General features: G+C 48.9%; 1 protein-coding gene across 4 annotated transcripts in view; it reads left to right on the forward strand.

The window, feature by feature from the left end:
- Window positions 1–8,489: 8,489 nt before the first annotated feature.
- Window positions 8,490–21,086, forward strand: part of CDC14B (cell division cycle 14B) — a 36,939-nt gene continuing 24,342 nt past the window's right edge. For all 4 annotated transcript variants that reach the window (XM_044286590.1, XM_044286588.1, XM_044286589.1 and 1 more), the window contains exons 1-3: window positions 8,490–8,780; window positions 15,754–15,844; window positions 17,598–17,673. In XM_044286590.1, the coding sequence (XP_044142525.1) occupies window positions 8,732–8,780; window positions 15,754–15,844; window positions 17,598–17,673 (216 nt within the window). In that variant the 5' untranslated portion in view covers window positions 8,490–8,731. The remainder of the gene's footprint in view (window positions 8,781–15,753; window positions 15,845–17,597; window positions 17,674–21,086) is intronic.

Consider the following 21,086-nt stretch of genomic DNA (forward strand, 5'->3'; position numbering starts at 1 on the left):
ACAGACTAAAATTAGAAGCGGGGAAAACAATGTTACCATTCATTGACTATGTGTACACAACACCCCCCTGAGTGGAAAAAGCCACGCTGTCACCACTACAAAAGGGCGCGTACGGCGTGGAGACATCAGCAGCTTCACATGCCAGATTTACAGCAGCAAGTTTTGATCCAGAATGTAAGTGAAGGCGGATGTTTCTACGACATGAGCTTGAACCCCTGAGAACCCCTTTCAGCATGTCTGCTGTGTGGGAATATACCTGCAGAGGTCGTCAGGATTTGGTCCAATACTCATGATACAAAACAGCCAATCAGCGTGTATAAAAGAGTTAGCGGAACTCATCGGTCGCACGGCCTAGGTGGTGCGCCATCCCATTCAAGAGAATAGGCCTGAGGTGCAATACCAAGACAGCGCTGTTCTTGGTGACTGCCAGGCCGCAGCCACTTCAAACAGCTGATCGTCGGGGGTGTGGGACTTGGACCCCTGCCAATCTAATACGACGTCCTATTCGGAGGGACAGGACAATAATACCAGGGAAACCCTTAATCTACAAAAAAAACAAAACACAACTATTGTCAATTTACACTTTATGCAGCGTGTGGATGAGATTATTCAAAATCTCAGCCACTTTGCTGGTATGGTAGCGCCACAGTGGACGTGTCCCCAGAGACCACTCACACATCGGGGGTCTGTTATGACACACGGAAGCATGTCCTATTTTCGTCCATGATTACGGATCCCTCACGCACATTATAGTCCAAGAAAACCACGGACACGACAGTACTGCGAGTGGTTTTCTCTGACCATTAATAGGAGATGCTCTGGAACTAATTTTCAGCCTAGCAGTGCCAGAGGGACTATGGATGACACACGCACTCTCTATGGAAAAGGTGTGTGTGAAGAAGGCATGCCGCCCTCCACACAATATAATACTGCCACATGGCGTCAGGTTGTTGCCTTGTGAAGGAATCCGGGATTTACAAGCCAAACTGCAGACACTCCCTCCTGTCACCCATAAAAACCACCTCATAGTAACAGAAACAACACAACATGGTGGCCGGAGCCCACAGGCCATGCACAGGTGACCTTTACTACGAGGGAGGGAGAGGAACAGCAGCGGGTCCCATCAACCAATCCAGCGCAGCTTTCATGGCTCCACCGCAGGCTGGAATAACTAAAGAGGACATCCGATTGGTTGGAGCCCCTATGTATGGCTGGGCTTCCCACATTTCTCTTCAGTTATCACAAAGGGTCAAGCCGAACACCATCCCCCACGGGCGCATCAATCTACATATAATCGCATCGAATCAGCATAGACGGCAGCGCTTACCATCGAAGACGTCCACCAGCAACGGGAGGGAGGTCGTGCTCGTCGCCCATGCTGAGAAGTTAGGTTTAGGGTGGCGTGTCCCGAATGCGGATGCTCCAGATTAAGGGTGACAGGGTGGCACCGAAGCCTGCCCAGCCATGGGCTCCTCCTAGAGATCACCAGTGACCTTTGCGCCGAGGCCGCTCCCCCGGCGCCAGTAGTTCGGGGCACGCAGCGTAGAGTGCGACTTTCCTCAGCACTATGCTCACCGCGGCGGTACTGCACATCCCGGGAGCCCAGTCCAGTTTGTGTGGATCCGAAATCTGGCAGAGAAGTAGGTGTACGGAGGACGGGCTACTCGCTAACCCCGCCCACAGTCCGATCCTTGCCCGCTGATTGGACATCGCGCCAGCCGTTGTTCCCAGGAATGCGGCTCGAAGACAATAGTGAGCGGCCAGAAGTTTAAATGCCCTGAGAAGAGGCGGCGCGCCGTGCCCGTGCATTCCTGTGACCGCAGCTCGTCCACGTGCCCACCAGCATCCTCTACCTACTGATCTGTCAGTGTACACTGCAGAGTTCAGAGATGTCCGCCAAAACACGGTTATTCCTGAAGTTTGTGCACAGATTTCCATGCGGATTCTAGATCCCATCGTTGCCAATGGGCGTCCACACTGCTGTCCATATAACTGTGGATATATCACATTGTTCACACAATGGCTTCACAGCGTTATTTTGTAGTGGACAATGCTGAAAACCCACCGGTGGCCTCCTCCAGTTTCTTCCATCCATACATCTCTATAGGAGGAATCTGAGGATCAGGGAGGGCCAGCTCCTAGCCACAGTGGTGCAGGAAGGAATATGTCCTTTTTGGCGTAGTCACGGCTTTAAGCCGCTTCTCCGTGATCCTCAGCACAACCTCCCACTGAGCTGTATGAAAGGCTGTCGGCGCTAAAAATCCACAAGGATTTTTGCCTCTGGATCAACTTGCAGGATAACAGGCCGAACTGGGATGTTTCTTTCAGCCTTGTGTGACCGTCTCCTAAGACGGGACATGTCAGAGGCCGTCAACACCAGATATCAGCAGGCATACTGTTATCTGTAGCTCCTGGGTTTGGCTACTTTCACATCTGGGGCATTGTGATCCAGCTGCCAGTTCTGGCAGAGAATGCTGGGAACCCGCTGGACACAAGCCACAGCGTGCGGTGGATTCTGTCCGTCCAATCCTCGGCATTTTTGCCAGACCCATTGCAGTTTCCGCATACTGTCTCTCCCAGGATCTCTCTGCAGATGTGAAACTAGCCTTACACATACTTACTGTGTGAAAGGGGCCACAAAGAGGATCTCCAACAAAATGGCCCTGAGCACTGTGCGGACAAAAAGTATGCAGACTAAACACCTCCATAAAGGGGCTGTCCCACTTCAGCCAATGGCATTTATCATGTAGAGAAAGTACTACAAAGCACTTACTAATGTATTGTGATTGTCCATATTGCTTCCTTTGTGATGGGAAAATGAAGCCAGCCAGCAAAGGAGGCAATATGGACAATCGCAATACAGGAGTAAGTGCCTTCTATTTTAACTTTGTCTACACAATAAACGCCAGCCCCTAAACTAGCTCACGTGCACTAGCATCAAAGGGGGTAGAATACATAGTTGCAGCCTGAGAGAACAATGAGCTGCTGTTTAGTTTATTTTCATGGTCTGCAATTGTTATATTTATGAACAAAGACACATAAGTTAGATTTTGGTAGTCCTTAAAGGGCTTCTACCATCAGAAATACTGTTATGTAGCTGAATGACATAGCGATGCGCTAATGTCAGCTATAAACAGTATGTTCTAACATTTGTCCCCGCACTTTATTATATGCTAATGAGCCTCTAGGTCTATGTGGGCGTAAAATCAGCACATAGAGGCTCCGTCCATCACCCTTTATTCCGCCCAGGTCCTCCGTTCTGCCAGCCCCGCTCCTCTTGATTGATGTCCAAGTCCATGCATCATTGAGGAAATCCTGCGCCTTTTACTTCTGTATTCAGCGCAGGCGCAGTGAGTAAAGGACACGCTCCTGGTGCCGACTTCCTCACTGCGCCAACTACGTCACAGTGGGAAGCTGGAACCAGGAGTGCGGCCTTCACTCACTGCGCCTGTGCCGAATACAGAAGTGAACGGCGAAGGATTTCTCAACGACGCATGGAACTTGGACATCAATCAAGAGGAGTGGGGCGGGCAGAACAGGGGACCTGGGTGGGATAAAAGGTTAGTTTTCGAGCCTGAATCTATGCCCACATAGCCCAGAGGCTCATTAGCATATTGTAAAAGGTGTTTTTTAGCAAAATGGCTGCAGGGAGAAATGTAAAAAACATACTGTTATGTAGTGCTGACATTAGCGCATCGCTAACGTCAGTCAGCTACAAACAGTATTTCTGGTGGGTAGAAGCCCTTTAAGGACAGTCAGTGTTTGATCAGTGATGAAGTCAAAACCAGGAGCAGAGCCTACAAAGAGCTGAGGGGTTTTTGCTTACAATCCACAGATATTACAGTACCAGCAAAGCTGTCATCCACACGCTGCAGTGCAGGCTTTAAATCCGCCGCATGTCAGTTTAGGTTGTGGATTTCCACCGCGGATCTGACCCTGTGCAATAAAGGGGTAAGGCTACTTCACACTAGCGTTCATAGGTCCGTTCGTGAGCTCCGTTTGAAGGAGCTCACGAGCGGACCCGAACGCCTCCGTCCAGCCCTGATGCAGTCTGAATGGAGCGGATCCGCTCAGACTGCATCAGTCTGGCGGCGTTCAGCCTCCGCTCCGCTCGCCTCCGCACGGACAGGCGGACAGCTGAACGCTGCTTGCAGCGTTCAGCTGTCCGCCTGGCCGTGCGAGGCGAGCGGATCCGTTCAGACTTACAATGTAAGTCAATGGGAACGGATCCGCTTGAAGATGTCACCATATGGCTCAATCTTCAAGCGGATCCGTCCCCCATTGACTTTACATTGAAAGTCTGAACGGATCCGCTCAGGCTACTTTCACACTTAGAATTTTTCTAAGTTATTAATGCAGACGGATCCGTACTGAACGGAGCCTCCGTCTGCATTAATATGATCGGATCCGTTCAGAACGGATCCGATCGAACGCTAGTGTGAAAGTAGCCTGAGATCCATGGTAAATCTGCAACAAATCCACATGTAGCACGCAGACTTTTGCAGCACATTTGGTTATGGCTTCAGGGGTGGAATAGCGGCAAAATTTATGGCAATTCCCCCTGGTTGGGTAGCCCTTAGAATACAGACACAATAGTACATGCCAACTGCAAGAGTAAGGCCTCTTTCACACGGGCGTCACGTTTTGGCTCCGGATGCAATTGCGCGAGTAGGTACGCAATTGCAGTCAGTTTTGACTGCGATTGCGTTCGGTTGTTATCGCGCGGGTGCAATTGTGTTTTGCACGCGCGTGATAAAAAACTGAATGTGGTACCAGACCCGAACTTCAGGATTGGGTTCAAGGTTGTGTAGATGTAATTATTTCCCTTATAACATGGTTATAGGGGAAAATAATAACATTCTTAATACAGAATGCTTAGTAAAATGTGGATTGAGGGGTTAAAAAATAATAAAAAAATGTAAAATAATTTTACTCACCTTAATCCACTGTTCGCGCAGCCGGCATCTCTTCTGTCTTCAGCACCTGGGTTAAGGACCTGTGGTGACGTCACTGCGTTCACATGATCCATCACCATGGGATGGAATGTGACCATGTGAGAGCGCAGTGATGTCACCACAGGTCCTTAACCCAGGTGCTGAAGACGAAGAGATGCCGGCTGCGCGAACAAGTGGATTAAGGTGAGTAAAATTATTTACTTTTTTTATTATTTTTTTAACCCCTCAATCCACATTTTACTAAGCATTCTGTATTAGAATGTTATTATTTTCCCCTATAACCATGTTATAAGGGAAAAAATTACATCTACACAACCTTGACCCAATCCTGAAGTTCGGGTCTGGTACCACATTCAGTTTTTTATCACGCGCGTGCAAACCATTGCACCCCGCGCGATAACAACCGAACGCAATCGCAGTCAAACTGACTGCAATTGCGTACCTACTCGCGCAATGCATCCGGAGCCAAAACGTGACGCCCGTGTGAAAGAGGCCTTACTCTTGCAGTTGGCATGTACTATTGTGTCTGTATTCTAAGGGCATACCCAACCAGGGGGGAATTGCCATAAATTTTGCCGCTATTCCACCCCTGAAGCCATAACCAAATGTGCTGCAAAGTCTGCATGTGCTACATGTGGATTTGTTGCAGATTTTACCATGGATCTCAGGCTACTTTCCACACTAACGTTCGATTGGATCCGTTCTGAACGGATCCGATAATTAATGCAGACGGAGGCTACCGTTCAGTACGGATCCGTCTGCATTAATAACTTAGAAAAAATTCTAAGTGTGAAAGTAGCCTGAGCGGATCCGTTCAGACTTTCAATGTAAAGTCAATGGGGGACGGATCCGCTTGAAGATTGAGCCATATGGTGACATCTTCAAGCGGATCCGTTCCCATTGACTTACATTGTAAGTCTGAACGGATCCGCTCGCCTCCGCACGGCCAGGCGGACAGCTGAACGCTGCAAGCAGCGTTCAGCTGTCCGCCTGTCCGTAGCGGAGGCGAGCGGAGCGGAGGCTGAACGCCGCCAGACTGATGCAGTCTGAGCGGATCCGCTTCCATTCAGACTGCATCAGGGCTGGACGGAGGCGTTCGGGTCCGCTCGTGAGCTCCTTCAAACGGAGCTCACGAACGGACCTATGAACGCTAGTGTGAAAGTAGCCTTACCCCGTTTATTGCACAGGGTCAGATCCGCGGTGGAAATCCACAACCTAAACTGACATGCGGCGGATTTAAAGCCTGCACTGCAGCGTGTGGATGACAGCTTTGCTGGTACTGTAATATGCTGTGGATTGTAAGCAAAAACCCCTCAGCTCTTTGTAGGCTCTGTCCTGGTTTTGACTTCATCACTGATCAACACTGACTGTCCTTAAAGGGCTTCTACCACCAGAAATACTGTTATGTAGCTGACTGACGTTAGCGATGCGCTAATGTCAGCACTACATAACAGTTTTTTTACATTTCTCCCTGCAGCCATTTGCTAAAAAACACACTTTTACAATATGCTAATGAGCCTCTGGGTGCTATGTGGGCATAGATTCAGGCTCGAAAAACTAACCTTTTATCCCACCCAGGTCCCCTGTTCTGCCCGCCCCACTCCTCTTGATTGATGTCCAGTTCCATGCGTCGTTGAGGAAATCCTGCGCCGTTCACTTCTGTATTCGGCACAGGCGCAGTGAGTGAAGGCCGCACTCCTGGTTCCAGCTTCCTCACTGTGACGTAGTTGGCGCAGTGAGGAAGTCGGCACCAGGAGCGTGTCCTTTATCACTGCGCCTGCGCTGAATCAGAAGTAAAAGGCGCCAGGATTTTCCTCAATGATGCATGGAATGGACATCAATCAAGAGGAGGCGGGGCTGGCAGAACGGAGTACCTGGGCGGAATAAAGGGTGAGTGGACGGAGCCCTCTATGTGCTGATTTTACGCCCACATAGCACCTAGAGGCTCATTAGCATATAATAAAAGTGCGGGACAAATGTTAGAAACATACTGTTATATAGTGCTGACATTAGCGCATCGCTAATGTCATTCAGCTACATAACAGTATTTCTGATGTAGAGCCTTTAAGGACTACCAAACTCTAACTTATGTGTCTTTGTTCATAAAATATAACAATTGCAGACCATGAAAAATAAACTAGAACAGCAGCTCATTGTTCTCTCAGGCTGCAACTATGTATTCTACCCCCTTTGATGCTAGTGCACGTGAGCTAGTTTTAGGGGCTGGCGTTTATTGTGTAGACAAAGTTAAAATAGAAGGCACTTACTCCTGTATTGCGATTGTCCATATTGCCTCCTTTGCTGGCTGGATTCATTTTCCCATCACAAAGGAAGCAATATGGACAATCACAATACATTAGTAAGTGCTTTGTAGTAACTTTCTCTACATGATAAATGCCATTGGCTGAAGTGGGACAGCCCCTTTATGGAGGTGGGTTTAGTCTGCATACTTTTTGTCCGCACAGTGCTCAGGGCCATTTGTTGGAGATCCTCTTTGTGGCCCCTTTCACACAGTAAGTATGTGTAAGGCTAGTTTCACATCTGCAGAAGCGATCCTGGGAGAGAACAGTATGCAGGAAACTGCAATGGGGTCTGGCAAAAATGCCGAGGATTGGACGGACAGAATCCACCGCACGCTGTGGCTTGTGTCCAGCGGGTTCCCAGCATTCTCTGCCAGAACTGGCAGCTGGATCACAATGCCCCAGATGTGAAAGTAGCCAAACCCAGGAGCTACAGATAACAGTATGCTGCTGATATCTGGTGTTGACCGGCCTCTGACATGTCCCGTCTTAGGAGACGGTCACACAAGGCTGAAAGAAGACATCCCAGTTCGGCCTGTTATCCTGCAAGTTGATCCAGAGGAAGGCAAAAATCCTTGTGGATTTTAGCGCCGACAGCCTTTCATACAGCTCAGTGGGAGGTTGTGCTGAGGATCACGGAGAAGCGGCTTAAAGCCGTGACTACGCCAAAAAGGGACATATTCCTTCCTGGCACCACTGTGGCTAGGAGCGTGGCCCTCCCTGATCCTCAGATTCCTCCTATAGAGATGTATGGATGGAAGAAACTGGAGGAGGCCACCGGTGGGTTTTCAGCATTTGTCCCACTACAAAATAACGCTGTGAAAGCCATTGTGTGAACAATGTGATATATCCACAGTTATATGGACAGCAGTGTGGACGCCCATTGGCAACGATGGGATCTAGAATCCGCATGGAAATCTGTGCACAAACTTCAGGAATAAACCGTGTTTTGGCGGACATCTCTGAACTCTGCAGTGTACACTGACAGATCAGTAGGTAGAGGATGCTGGTGGGCACGTGGACGAGCTGCGGTCACAGGAATGCACGGGCACCGGCGCCGCCTCTTCTCAGGGCATTTAAACTTCTGGCCGCTCACTATTGGCTGCGAGCCGCATTCCTGGGAACAACGGCTGGCGCGATGTCCAATCAGCGGGCAAGGATCGGACTGTGGGCGGGGTTAGCGAGTAGCCCCGTCCTCCGTACACCTACTTCTCTGCCAGATTCGGATCCACAACAAACTGGACTGGGGCTCCCGGGATGTGCAGGTACCGCCGCGGTGAGCATAGTGCCTGAGGAAAGTCGCACTCTAGGCGCTGCGTGCCCCGAACTACTGGCGCCGGGGGAGCGGCTCGGCGCAAAGGTCACTGGTGATCTCTAGGAGGAGCCCATGGCTGGGCAGGCTTCGGTGCCACCCTGTCACCCTTAATCTGGAGCATCAGCATTCGGGACACGCCACCCTAAACCTAACTTCTCAGCATGGGCGACGAGCACGACCTCCCTCCCGGTGCGGTGGACGTCTTCGATGGTAAGCGCTGCCGTCTATGCGATATCGATGCGATTATATGTAGATTGATGCGCCCGTGGGGGATGGGTGTTCGGCTTGACCCTTTGTGATAACTGAAGAGAAATGTGGGAAGCCCAGCCATACATAGGGGCTCCAACCAATCGGATGTCCTCTTTAGTTATTCCAGCCTGCGGTGGAGCCATGAAAGCTGCGCTGGGATTGGTTGATGGGACCCGCTGCTGTTCCTCTCCCTCCCTCGTAGTAAAGGTCACCTGTGCATGGCCTGTGGGGCTCCGGCCACCATGTTGTGTTGTTCTGTTACTATGAGGTGGTTTTTATGGGTGACAGGAGGGAGTGTCTGCAGTTTGGCTTGTAAATCCCGGATTCCTTCACAAGGCAACAAACCTGACGCCATGTGGCAGTATTATATTTGTGTGGAGGGCGGCATGCCTTCTTCACACACACCTTTTCCATAGAGAGTGCGTGTGTCATCCATAGTCCTCTGGCACTGCTAGGCTGAAAATTAGTTTCCAGAGCATCTCCTATTAATGGTCAGAGAAAACCACTCGCAGTACTGTCGTGTCCGTGGTTTTCTTGGACTATAATGTGCGTGAGGGATCCGTAATCATGGACGAAAATAGGACATGCTTCCGTGGTGTCATAACAGACCCCCGATGTGTGAGTGGTCTCTGGGGACACGTCCACTGTGGCGCTACCATACCAGCAAAGTGGCTGAGATTTTGAATAATCTCATCCACACGCTGCATAAAGTGTAAATTGACAATAGTTGTGTTTTGTTTTTTTTAGATTAAAGGGTTTCCCTGGTATTTATTGTCCTGTCCTCCGAATAGGACGTCGATATTAGATTGGCAGGGGTCCAAGTCCCAGCACCCCCGACGATCAGCTGTTTGAAGTGGCTGCGGCCTGGCAGGTCACCAAGAACAGCGCTGTACTTGGTATTGCACCTCAGGCCTATTCTCTTGAATGGGATGGCGCACCACCTAGGCCGTGCGACCGATGAGTTCCGCTAACTCTTTATACAGCTGATTGGCTGTTTTGTATCATGAGTATTGGACCAAATCCTGACGACCTCTGCAGGTATATTCCCACACAGCAGACATGTCTGAAAGGGGTTCTCAGGGGTTCAAGCTCATGTCGTAGAAACATCCGCCTTCAGCTTACATTCTGGATCAAAACTTGCTGCTGTAAATCTGGCATGTGAAGCTGCTGATGTCTCCACGCCGTACGCGCCCTTTTGTAGTGGTGACAGCGTGGCTTTTTCCACTCAGGGGGGTGTTGTGTACACATAGTCAATGAATGGTAACATTGTTTTCCCCGCTTCTAATTTTAGTCTGTTTCCACGGTGACCGCGTTGTTTGCTCAGAAAGATTTTCCGAGCAGAGTTGAAGGCGAGTCAAAGTTTAACTTTCCTGCGTGTGGACAAATGGATTGAACTCCTAATCCCATTAATACGCCCCCCTTTGCAGCTTAAACAGCTTCCTCTTCTGGGAAGGCTTACTTCAGGATTTTGGAGTTTTTACCCGGTCAGACACTGAGGTTGGATGAGGGGGCCTGGTTCGCAATTTTATTTCTGATGTGGTTGGGGTCATCTGCTCCACTGGAGCCAATTACTGGCTTCAGCAGTGAGGTGTCTCTTGTGGATGCATATTTACTTGCTGGAATTTAGAAAATTTTTGGAATTTCAGAAATGGTATTCCAACAAATATGGTTTAAGTAGCCTAACTACTTATACGATAGTAAGAAAAAATGTAGTAAATATTACTATGTTACTGACGGTTTATCGAGTCGGAGTGTGATAAAATGCGGGAATTGAAGCCAAAACTTTGGCTTACCCACTCCACAGCCCTGGTTGGGGTTCAAATTGTAACAATTATCTGATTGCCCAAATGCGCCTTAAGAGGCAACCCCATAGCGTTATCCCTCTTCTGCCAAACCCAGACTCCTCCATCAGACCGCCAGATAGAGAAGCGGCTTGTCACTCCTCAGAACACATTTCCACTGCTCCAGAGTCTGACGAAACTGAGCCAAGCGGATCCGTCCTGGCACACAATGTAAGTCAATGGGGATGGATCCGTTTTCACTGACACAATCTGGCACAATGGAAAACGGATCCGTCCTCCTTTTGACTTTCAATGGTGTTCAAGACGGATCCGTCTTGGCTATGTTAAAGATAATACAAACGGATCCGTCTGTGCAGATCCATGACGGATCCGCACCAAACGCGAGTATGAAAGTAGCCTTAGGGTCTATTCACACGTCCGTTGTTTGTTTCCTGATCTGTTCCGTTTTTTGCTGAACAGATCTGGACCCATTCATTTTCAATGGGTCCTGGAAAAAAAACGGACAGCACAATGTCAGATTTTTTTTTTCCAGGACCCATTGAAAATGAATGGGTCCAGATCTGTTCAGCAAAAAACGGAACAGATCAGGAAAGAAACAACGGACGTGTGAATGGACCCTTACAGTTGGATCTGCTCCTGGTTTTGGCTTCCAGAGACCGCTGTCACACGGTCAGTATTTGAGCCAAAACCTGGAGTAGAACCTACAGGAAAAAATAATAAAAAATTGAAAGGTTTGTACCTCTTCCATGTTCTCGAACCACTTTTGGCTTTGAAATTACTGACCAAATACAGACCATGTGAAAATAAGGATAGGTCATCAATATTAAAAACCTGGAAAAGCCCTTTAAACGGCCTGGATCTGCGGTTCAGCTAATCGCTGAGCACCCGCTCTTCCTGGCATGGGAGACTATATGTAACACTTAGATCCCTTGCAGACAAGAGTGTATCCGCAGCACAGCTCCCGTCCGGAGCACTACCGTGGTCACATAGCATTATATTGATGTAACCCTTACAGTTCTGGAATGTATTGGATAACACTGGCAGCATTATGTCAGTGCCATCTAAGGCTACTTTCACACTAGCGTTCATGGGTCCGTTCGTGAGCTCCGTTTGAAGGAGCTCACGAGCGGACCCAAACGCCTCCGTCCAGCCCTGATGCAGTCTGAATGGATGCGGATCCGCTCAGACTGCATCAGTCTGGCGGCGTTCAGCCTCCGCTCCGCTCGCCTCCGCGCGGACAGCTGAACGCTGCTTGCAGCGTTCAGCTGTCCGCCTGGCCGTGCGGAGGCGAGCGGATCCGTTCAGACTTACAATGTAAGTCAATGGGAACGGATCCGCTTGAAGATGAGCCCATATGGCTCAATCTTCAAGCGGATCCGTCCCCCATTGACTTTACATTGAAAGTCTGAACGGATCCGCTCAGGCTACTTGCTGCACTTGCGAAATTTTTCTAAGTTATTAATGCAGACGGATCCGTACTGAACGGAGCCTCCGTCTGCATTAATATGATCGGATCCGTTCAGAACGGATCCGATCAAGCGCAAGTGTGAAAGTAGCCTAATACAAACCGGATTCCAAAAAAGTTGGGACACTAAACAAATTGTGAATAAAAACTGAATGCAATGATGTGGAGATGGCAAATGTCAATATTTTATTTGTAATAGAACGTAGATGACAGATCAAACGTTTAATCCGAGTAAATGTATCATTTTAAAGGAAAAAATACATTGATTCAAATTTTCACGGTGTCAACAAATCCCCAAAAAGTTGGGACAAGTAGCAATAAGAGGCTGGAAAAAGTAAATTTGAGCATAACGAAGAGCTGGAAGACCAATTAACACTAATTAGGTCAATTGGCAACATGATTGGGTATAAAAAGAGCTTCTCAGAGTGGCAGTGTCTCTCAGAAGCCAAGATGGGTAGAGGATTACCAATTCCCACAATGTTGCGCAGAAAGATAGTGGAGCAATGTCAGAAAGGTGTTACCCAGCGAAAAATTGCAAAGACTTTGCATCTATCATCATCAACTGTGCATAACATCATCCGAAGATTCCGAGAATCTGGAACAATCTCTGTGCGTAAGGGTCAAGGCCGTAAAACCATACTGGATGCCCGTGATCTCCGGGCCCTTAAACGACACTGCACCACAAACAGGAATGCTACTGTAAGGTAATCACAGAATGGGCTCAGGAATACTTCCAGAAACCATTGTCAGTGAACACAATCCACCGTGCCATCCGCCGTTGCCAGCTGAAACTCTACAGTGCAAAGAAGAAGCCATTTCTAAGCAAGATCCACAAGCTCAGGCGTTTTCACTGGGCCAGGGATCATTTAAAATGGAGTGTGGCAAAATGGAAGACTGTTCTGTGGTCAGACGAGTCACGATTCGAAGTTCTTTTTGGAAATCTGGGACGCCATGTCATCCAGACCAAAGAGGACAAGGACAACCCAAGTTGTTATCAACGCTCAGTTCAGAAGCCTGCATCTCTGATGGTATGGGGTTGCATGAGTGCGTGTGGCATGGGCAGCTTGCATGTCTGGAAAGGCACCATCAATGCAGAAACATATATTCAGGTTCTAGAACAACATATGCTCCCATCCAGACGTCATCTCTTTCAGGGAAGACCCTGCATTTTTCAACAAGATAATGCCAGACCACATTCTGCATCAATCACAACATCATGGCTGCATAGGAGAAGGATCCGGGTACTGAAATGGCCAGTCTGCAGTCCAGATCTTTCACCTATAGAGAACATTTGGCGCATCATAAAGAGGAAGGTGCAACAAAGAAGGCCCAAGACGATTGAACAGTTAGAGGCCTGTATTAGACAAGAATGGGAGAGCATTCCTATTTCTAAACTTGAGAAACTGGTCTCCTCGGTCCCCAGACGTCTGTTGAATGTTGTAAGAAGAAGGGGAGATGCCACACAGTGGTGAAAATGGCCTTGTCCCAACTTTTTGGGGATTTGTTGACACCATGAAATTCTGATTCAACATATTTTTCCCTTAAAATGGTACATTTTCTCAGTTTAAACTTTTATTCCGTGATTTATGTTCTATTCTGAATAAAATATTAGAAGTTGCATCTCCACATCATTGCATTCAGCTTTTATTCACTATTTGTATAGTGTCCCAACTTTTTGGGAATCCGGTTTGTACATTTCAGACCTCTAAGGCAAGGCCCCTTTCACATGGGCGAGTGCAATGCATGAGTTGAACGCATTGCACCCGCACTGAATTGGGACCCATTCATTTCTATGGGGCTGTGCACATGAGCGGTGATTTTCACGCAACGCAGGCCCCATAGAAGTGAATGGGGCTGCGTGAAAATCACAAGCATCCGCAAGCAAGTGCGATCGGGATGGGGGCCCGATATTTATTGTTTTCCCTTATAACATGGTTATAAGGGAAAATAATAGCATTCTGAATACAGAATGCATAGTACAATAGGGTTGGAGGGGGTTAAAAAAATAATTATTCAACTCTTCTTAATCCACTTGTTCACGCAGCCGGCATCTCTTCTGTCTTCTTCTTTGAGGAATAGGACCTTTGATGACGTCACTACGCTCATCACATGGTCCGTCACACGATCCATCACCATGGTGATGGATCATGTGATGAGCGCAGTGACGTCACCACAGGTCCTGAAGAAAGAAGACAGAAGAGATGCCGGCTGCGCGAACAAGTGGATTAAGGGGAGTTAAATAAAATATATATATATATATATATATATATATATATATATATATATATATATATATATATATATATATATATATATATATATATATATATACATATACTGTTGTACTAAGCATTCTGTAGTCAGAATGCTATTATTTTCCCTTCTAACCATGTTATAGGGGAAAATAATACAATCTACACAACCTTGAACCCAACCCTGAACTTCTGTGAAGAAGTTCGGATCTGGGTACCACATTCAGTTTTTTATCACGTGCGTGCAAAACACATTGCATCTGCTCGATAAAAACGGAACACAATCGCAGTCAAAACGGACTGCAATTGCGTACCTACTCGCGCGGGTTTGCCGCAACGCATCCGGACATGCTAGTCTGCAAGGGGCCTAAGGGTTACATAGCATCATAAATCAATATAATGCTATGCGACCCTGGCAGCGCTCGATGTTGAGGACGGGAGGTGCTCATCTGCAAATGTGCTCTAGCCTAAGACCCCTTACTGGACAGTGTAAAAAGGTGTATTGGTGGTCACTAAGGCGTTAGAAATGTGTATTAAATGTAATACCAATTCTGGAGCATCTAGTCTTATGGCTCTAGGCTGTGCCATTCCTTTATTATTTCCACTAGAAGTTATGAATGAATTACTAGCAGTCTGCAGTAAGGGTACAGAGGGGAGGTAACCAGTTGGGGAGGGGTACCTGCACAGACTCGCTCTATCCAATCAGTGCTGCCATTGTCAGACTGTGCAGGTACCCCCCCCCCCCCCCAAACGTTACCTCCCCTCTGTACCCTTACTGCAGACTGCTAGCAATTCATCCACATCCAGCTTGACACAGTACAGTGATTCCAGTGATGCGTTGGCCGATTACACTGTGGCATCCAGTATATTGTGCCCACACAGGAAGTGCTAGCCTGTGTCAGGCACACACGTGTGTGTGTGTGTGTGTGTTTGTGTATAGAGAGAATTATTATTATATTTTTTTTTTAGCAGGACAACGCCATTAGCTACCCCTTTCCCAAATATAACACCAGGACCCCGACAGTTCATTGACCTTCGCCATCAGTTTTTCCGCTCTCGCCAAACGTGTGAGGTCCCCCGTGAGTGCTGGTGGAGTCCTCCTGAAATGGGCCGTGTGAACCATCTCTAGTGTCTTGCTTCTTCACGCTGCATTGTTTTACAGCTGAGTGCATCTTGTACCATTTGTGGAATTTGGGAGTGTGGTTAGGTGTGTCATGGCCGTGCTATACTTAGCATGTCCGCATGCACAATGTTCTGTGACTTGTTCATGGAGTAAGTTTGATGCATTGTTGTATTGGTATTTATGGCGTGTGTTGTCCTCCCCCTGGAGCACGGGAGGGGGGTTAGCAGGTACTTGTACACCCAGAACACTGTATGATGCCAAGTAACCCGTATTTCCCTCTGCTACTTTTCAGAGCGTCTCTACTTCGCCATCCTCTGCGGCAAACCAAAGACCACTCCAAGTACACATTATTTCTCCATCGACGAAGAGCTCCTGTATGAAAAGTAAGAAAACCAAGGGATGATTGTAAAGTCTCAGATGCCAACAAGAGCAACGGAAACTTGTATGGTTAAAGCAGGCGCACGGGAATTTACTATTGTTTTTGATCCTCCGGATAGGTCATCAGTATGTGATTAGCGAGGCTCCCTGCCTCTTCCATGGCCAGCGACCGTGTCCCGTTCAAGAGGCAGGGTATAATGGGAGTACTAACGTGGCAGCCTAAGGGTCTCTACAGGGCTCCCATCTACCATGTCAACCGTTCAACACCCTGCAATTCCATCTCTGTTGACTGTTATATCTATAGGGGTTAAACAGCTGGAAATTGAGTTACCCTAAATTCTGGCCACTGTGGGCAGCTGTCGCCCACTGTGTATGGAGTGGGCACGACTCCTGAGCCTGCTCCATACGGTACCCTCATTCCTTTGACAAAATCCACTTCGGTGACATATGTCAGAGTACGCAAAGGGGGTAATTTCCCCCAGGTGCCCTACCACTCCATTCAAAGCCCACTGGAGATAGCCGTGCACCCTACTCGCATAGAGATGAATAGAACAGCACTGCGCATGCTCGAGCTGCCGTGCTATTTGCACAGGATTCTGCAGGAGGTTTCAGTGGTTGGACCTCCACAGATCTAACAGTTAGCCCCTAAAGATCTCAAAAGTAAAAACAAAATCTTCTCCTGCTGTGTGAATGTGAAGCAGATTGTCTGGGATAGGGGAGCTGTTCACACTGCTTTCTTGTTGCCTGGGAGGCAGGTTGCTGCACCCTTCAGCTGAGGGCCGAGGGAGGATCTCTTTTAAAGGGGTTGTCTCATCTCACTGTTACTATGATGAGATGGGACTAGGCCCCGACCACCGGGTGGATGCGAGACAGTGTGGTGGGCCAACTCTGCTGTTTCGGTATCTCCCGTTGCAGGTCTATGCTGTTCCCCTGAACTGCAGCTACTGAAACGGCAGAGCGCTGACCCGCTTATGTTTCCCGGACACCTGGTTGTTGGCGCTTAGTCTTATCCTGCCTTGGTAATGTTGAGATGAGACAACTTTTAAAGGGGACCTGTCACTTCCCCAAACTTCTGTTTTTGCATGCTTCCTCGTACAATAATAATTCTGCAGCTTTTCATATAACTCTGTGCCATTCCTCTATTGTTAATACTAGAAGTTTATGAATGAATTGCTAACTGGATAGTGTAACACTGGGCAGGGACACCTCCACCCCCACACACACACTGTGCAGGGACACCTCCACCCCCCCCACACACGCGCACTGTGCAGGGACCCCCCACTGGTAAGATTGTGCAGGGACACCTCCACCCCCCCCCACACACGCGCACTGTGCAGGGACCCCCCACTGGTAAGATTGTGCAGGGACACCTCCACCCCCCCACACACACACACACACTGTGCAGGGACCCCCCACTGGTAAGATTGTGCAGGGACACCTCCACCCCCCCCCCCCACACACACACACACTGTGCAGGGACCCCCCACTGGTAAGATTGTGCAGGGACACCTCCACCCCCACACACACACACTGTGCAGGGACCCCCCCCACTGGTAAGACTGTGCAGACTGCTAGCCAGTCATTCATAAACGTTTAGTAGGAATAATAGAAGAATGGCACAACGTAATTCTATGAGAAGATTCTCCAGAATTATTACTACATGGGGAAAGCGGACATGTCAGGAGAGAAGACTGGTCCTCTTTACCTGTGTATTAGAATCATATGTTCACTTATTAATGGCTGTATTTTGTCTTTTAGCTTCTATGCTGACTTTGGGCCTCTTAATCTGGCCATGCTGTACAAATACTGCTGCAAGCTAAATAAAAAAATGAAGGTGAGTTCTGAAAGTGGGAGGATGGCTATAGTATTGTATTCAGCTGCACATCTTTTCTTAAAAATACTTTGTTCCTCATATAAATTTATGATTAAAGGGGTTATCCAATGTCTTATGTACAGTTGAAACCAGAAGTTTACATACACTACATAAAAAGACACATGCGCATGTTTTTCTCAATCTTTTCTTCTATCTGACATGAAATCAGAATAAACCTATCCTGTTTTTGGTCAATTAAGATTACCATAATTCTTGAGATCGAGAACATTTTAAGGCATTTTTATTACTTTTTGCAATGTCAAAAGTTTACATACACTAAGATGACTATGCCTTTAACCTCTTCAACCCTGGGCCAGTTTTCACCTTCCTGCCCAGGCCATTTTTTGCAAATCTGACATGTGTCACTATGTGGTAATAACTTTGGAACACTTTTACTTATCCAAGCCATTCTGAGATTTTCTCGTGACACATTGTACTTCGTGATAGTCATACATTTTGAGTCAATATATTTCACTATTATTTGTGAGAAGATCCCAAATTTTACCAAAAATTTTCATCCACATGTACGTAAACTGCTGTACTGGCACACGGCAGGGCGCAGTAGGAAAGGAACGCCATATGGGTTTTGGAAGGCAGATTTAGGCTACTTTCACACTAGCGTTCGGGTGTCCCCTTGTGAGCTCCGTTTGAAGGGGCTCACAAGCGGCCCCGAACGCATTCGTCCAGCCTTAATGCATTCTGAGTGGACGCGGATCCGCTCAGAATGCATCAGTCTGGCAGCGTTCAGCCTCCGCTCAGCAAGCGGACACCTGAACGCTGTTTGCAGCGTTCGGGTGTCCGCCTGGCCGTGCGGAGGCAAGCGGATCCGTCCAGACTTACAATGTAAGTCAATGGGGACGGATCCGTTTGAATATGACACAATATGGCTAAATTTTCAAACGGATCCGTCCCCCATTGACTTTCAATGTAAAGTCTGGACGGATCCGTCTGAGGCTACTTTTACACTTAGAATTTTTTTTACAATATAATGCAGACGGATCCGTTCTGAACGCAAGTGTGAAAGTAGCCTTAGCTGAACTGGTTTTTAGATGCCATGTCCCATTTGAAGCCCCCATGATGCACCCCTACAGTAGAAACAAAAAAAAAAAAAGTGACCACATTTTGGAAACTACAGGATAAGGTGTCAGTTTTATTGGTACTATTTTGGGGTAAATATTATTTCTCGCCCATTTTCCTTGGGGGACACAGACCTTGGGTATAGCTCAGCTCCCTAGGAGGCGTGACACTAAGTAAAACTGTTAAGCCCCTCCTCCATCAGCTATACCCTCAGCCTGGAGATAGAGGCTACCAGTTTTAGCTTAGTGTCCAAGGAGGCAAGACACCCCCTGCTACTGCAGGGCTGTTTTCTCCTTGTTTTAATTTTTTCTCTAATTTTGTTATTTTATTTTTGTTTTTTCCTAGGGATACCAGAGACGCATTGGACCTCTCTGTTCTCCCGGGGTTGAGCTGCACCAGTGCCAACGTATTTGCGCTGCTGCCTCCCCCACTGAAGCAATAGGAGGATCTGGGCAGCACCGGCTCCCCTACATCCCGCCAGCTAGGGGGTCGCCCGCACGCCAAGCCCCTCTTCCAGCTTCCTGCCACTGCGGTGCCAGGGGCTGAAGGGGCGACCCTGCTGGAAGGAAATGAGGGTGAAGACAGGTAAGATGGCTTTTCCAGCCCATTCCCTGTCCCTGTTGCACTGGGTTCGGGGGGGGGCACCCGTGGTCGGCCGTTTCCTGCGCTTCTCAGAGCGCTCTGTGGGATCTCCCCATCTGCCTGCTTTTCATGTACCTCCCGATCTTACGCTTAGAAGATAGCCCCTGCTTCTTACTACCTCCCCGCCGCCGCCCGCTCCGTACCGTGATCGAGGGGGCGGGGCTTAGGCCCGGCATCGGCGGTTCGGTTCGGCGGGATGGGGGTCAGGTGACCACCTTACCTTCCGACGTCCGGTTATACCGCCGCGCTTTTGGGGCCTGCGGGCCCTTCTTTGACAACATATGCCTGGGAATCTCGGGCAGCACGGGGTGCGGGTGTTTTTTTCGCGCGCGCGTCATGGGGGCGGAGTTTCGTTATGAAACATTCAAGCGTGGAGGGGGCGGAGCTTGTTCCCGCGTCTCTGCTCAAGCTTGCCGCGCTTCCTCACTCCGGACTGAAGTGGAGACACGTGGGAGACACCGGTGCATCGCTGGGGACGCACGCTGGTTTTCTGGCTGCCTCGCGGCTGCTGATCTGGACCTTCGCTCCTAGGGATCTGACCTGACGTTCTTCTGAGGCACTGGTAGGGCTGTTAACCCTCTCCTAACCCCACTGGTCATAGCCGCTGCAATCCCTTGTCCCTGTATCAAGGTACGACCACTTGTCAGCATGTCTGATCCCACGGGTGCCCCCAAACCCTGGTACCACGCCTGTACCGCCTGCAAGGCACTTTTTCCAAGTGGGCAATCTGAGCCGCATTGCCTTGCATGTCAGGCCCCGGTGCAGGGCCCGCTTTCTGCTGTGCCCCCTGTTGTTTCTGAACCCCCTGACTGGGCTAGGTCTCTGTCTCTGGCGGTGGAGAGCCTTACACACGTGGTGGGCCGTCTCGTGGATAGACCGCCTCTCCCGCAGACTGCCGAAATCCCTGTCGCACCTGCTGGGAATGCCGTTTCTGCCGCCCCCACTGATTCCCTGCCTCCCAGTGAATCTTCCAGGGCCCGGCGTACTCAGAAACGTTCAAGGGTTGAGCGCACATCTTCTCCTGATGTTTCGCTCTCTCCGCCATGCGTGCGAGCTCAGTCAAGCCTATCCTCTCAAAGGGATACGCCTTCTGAGGGAGAACTGGCGGATTCGGATGTGGACATGGACTCAGAGCTTCCGTCAAAATTGTCATCCGCGGTGGGGCATCTTATCACTAGTATCCGCGATACCTTTCAGATACACGATGACCCCCCCAGCTCTGAACAGGCCGGCGTGTCCTTTCTCCGACCCAGACAGGCCTCCAAGGTCTTTCCCATACATGCAGATTTTTCTTCTGTGGTATCCAAGGCTTGGACTCGGCCAAACGTCCGCTTTGTTACACCAAAGAAGCTGGACATTTGTTATCCCTTTCCGGCGGAGTCTGTGACCACCTGGACATCTCCGCCCAAGGTGGATCCTCCTGTGGCTCGCCTGTCCAAAAGCACTGCTATTCCTGTACAGGACGGATCTTCCCTCCAGTCCGCTGAGGACCGTCGGACGGAATCCCTTTCCAAGGCAATATTTTCTGCCTCTGGTTCAGCCCTTAGACCGGTTTTTGCCTCCGCCTGGGTTGGCAAAGCGGTCTCTGAATGGGGTTTGCAGCTGGAGCAGGAGTTGGGGTCGGACGTTCCTGTTCAGGACCTCCGTTCCTTAGC

This window comes from Bufo gargarizans, chromosome 3 (genome assembly GCF_014858855.1).
Source record: "Bufo gargarizans isolate SCDJY-AF-19 chromosome 3, ASM1485885v1, whole genome shotgun sequence".
Classification (NCBI taxonomy): domain Eukaryota; kingdom Metazoa; phylum Chordata; class Amphibia; order Anura; family Bufonidae; genus Bufo; species Bufo gargarizans.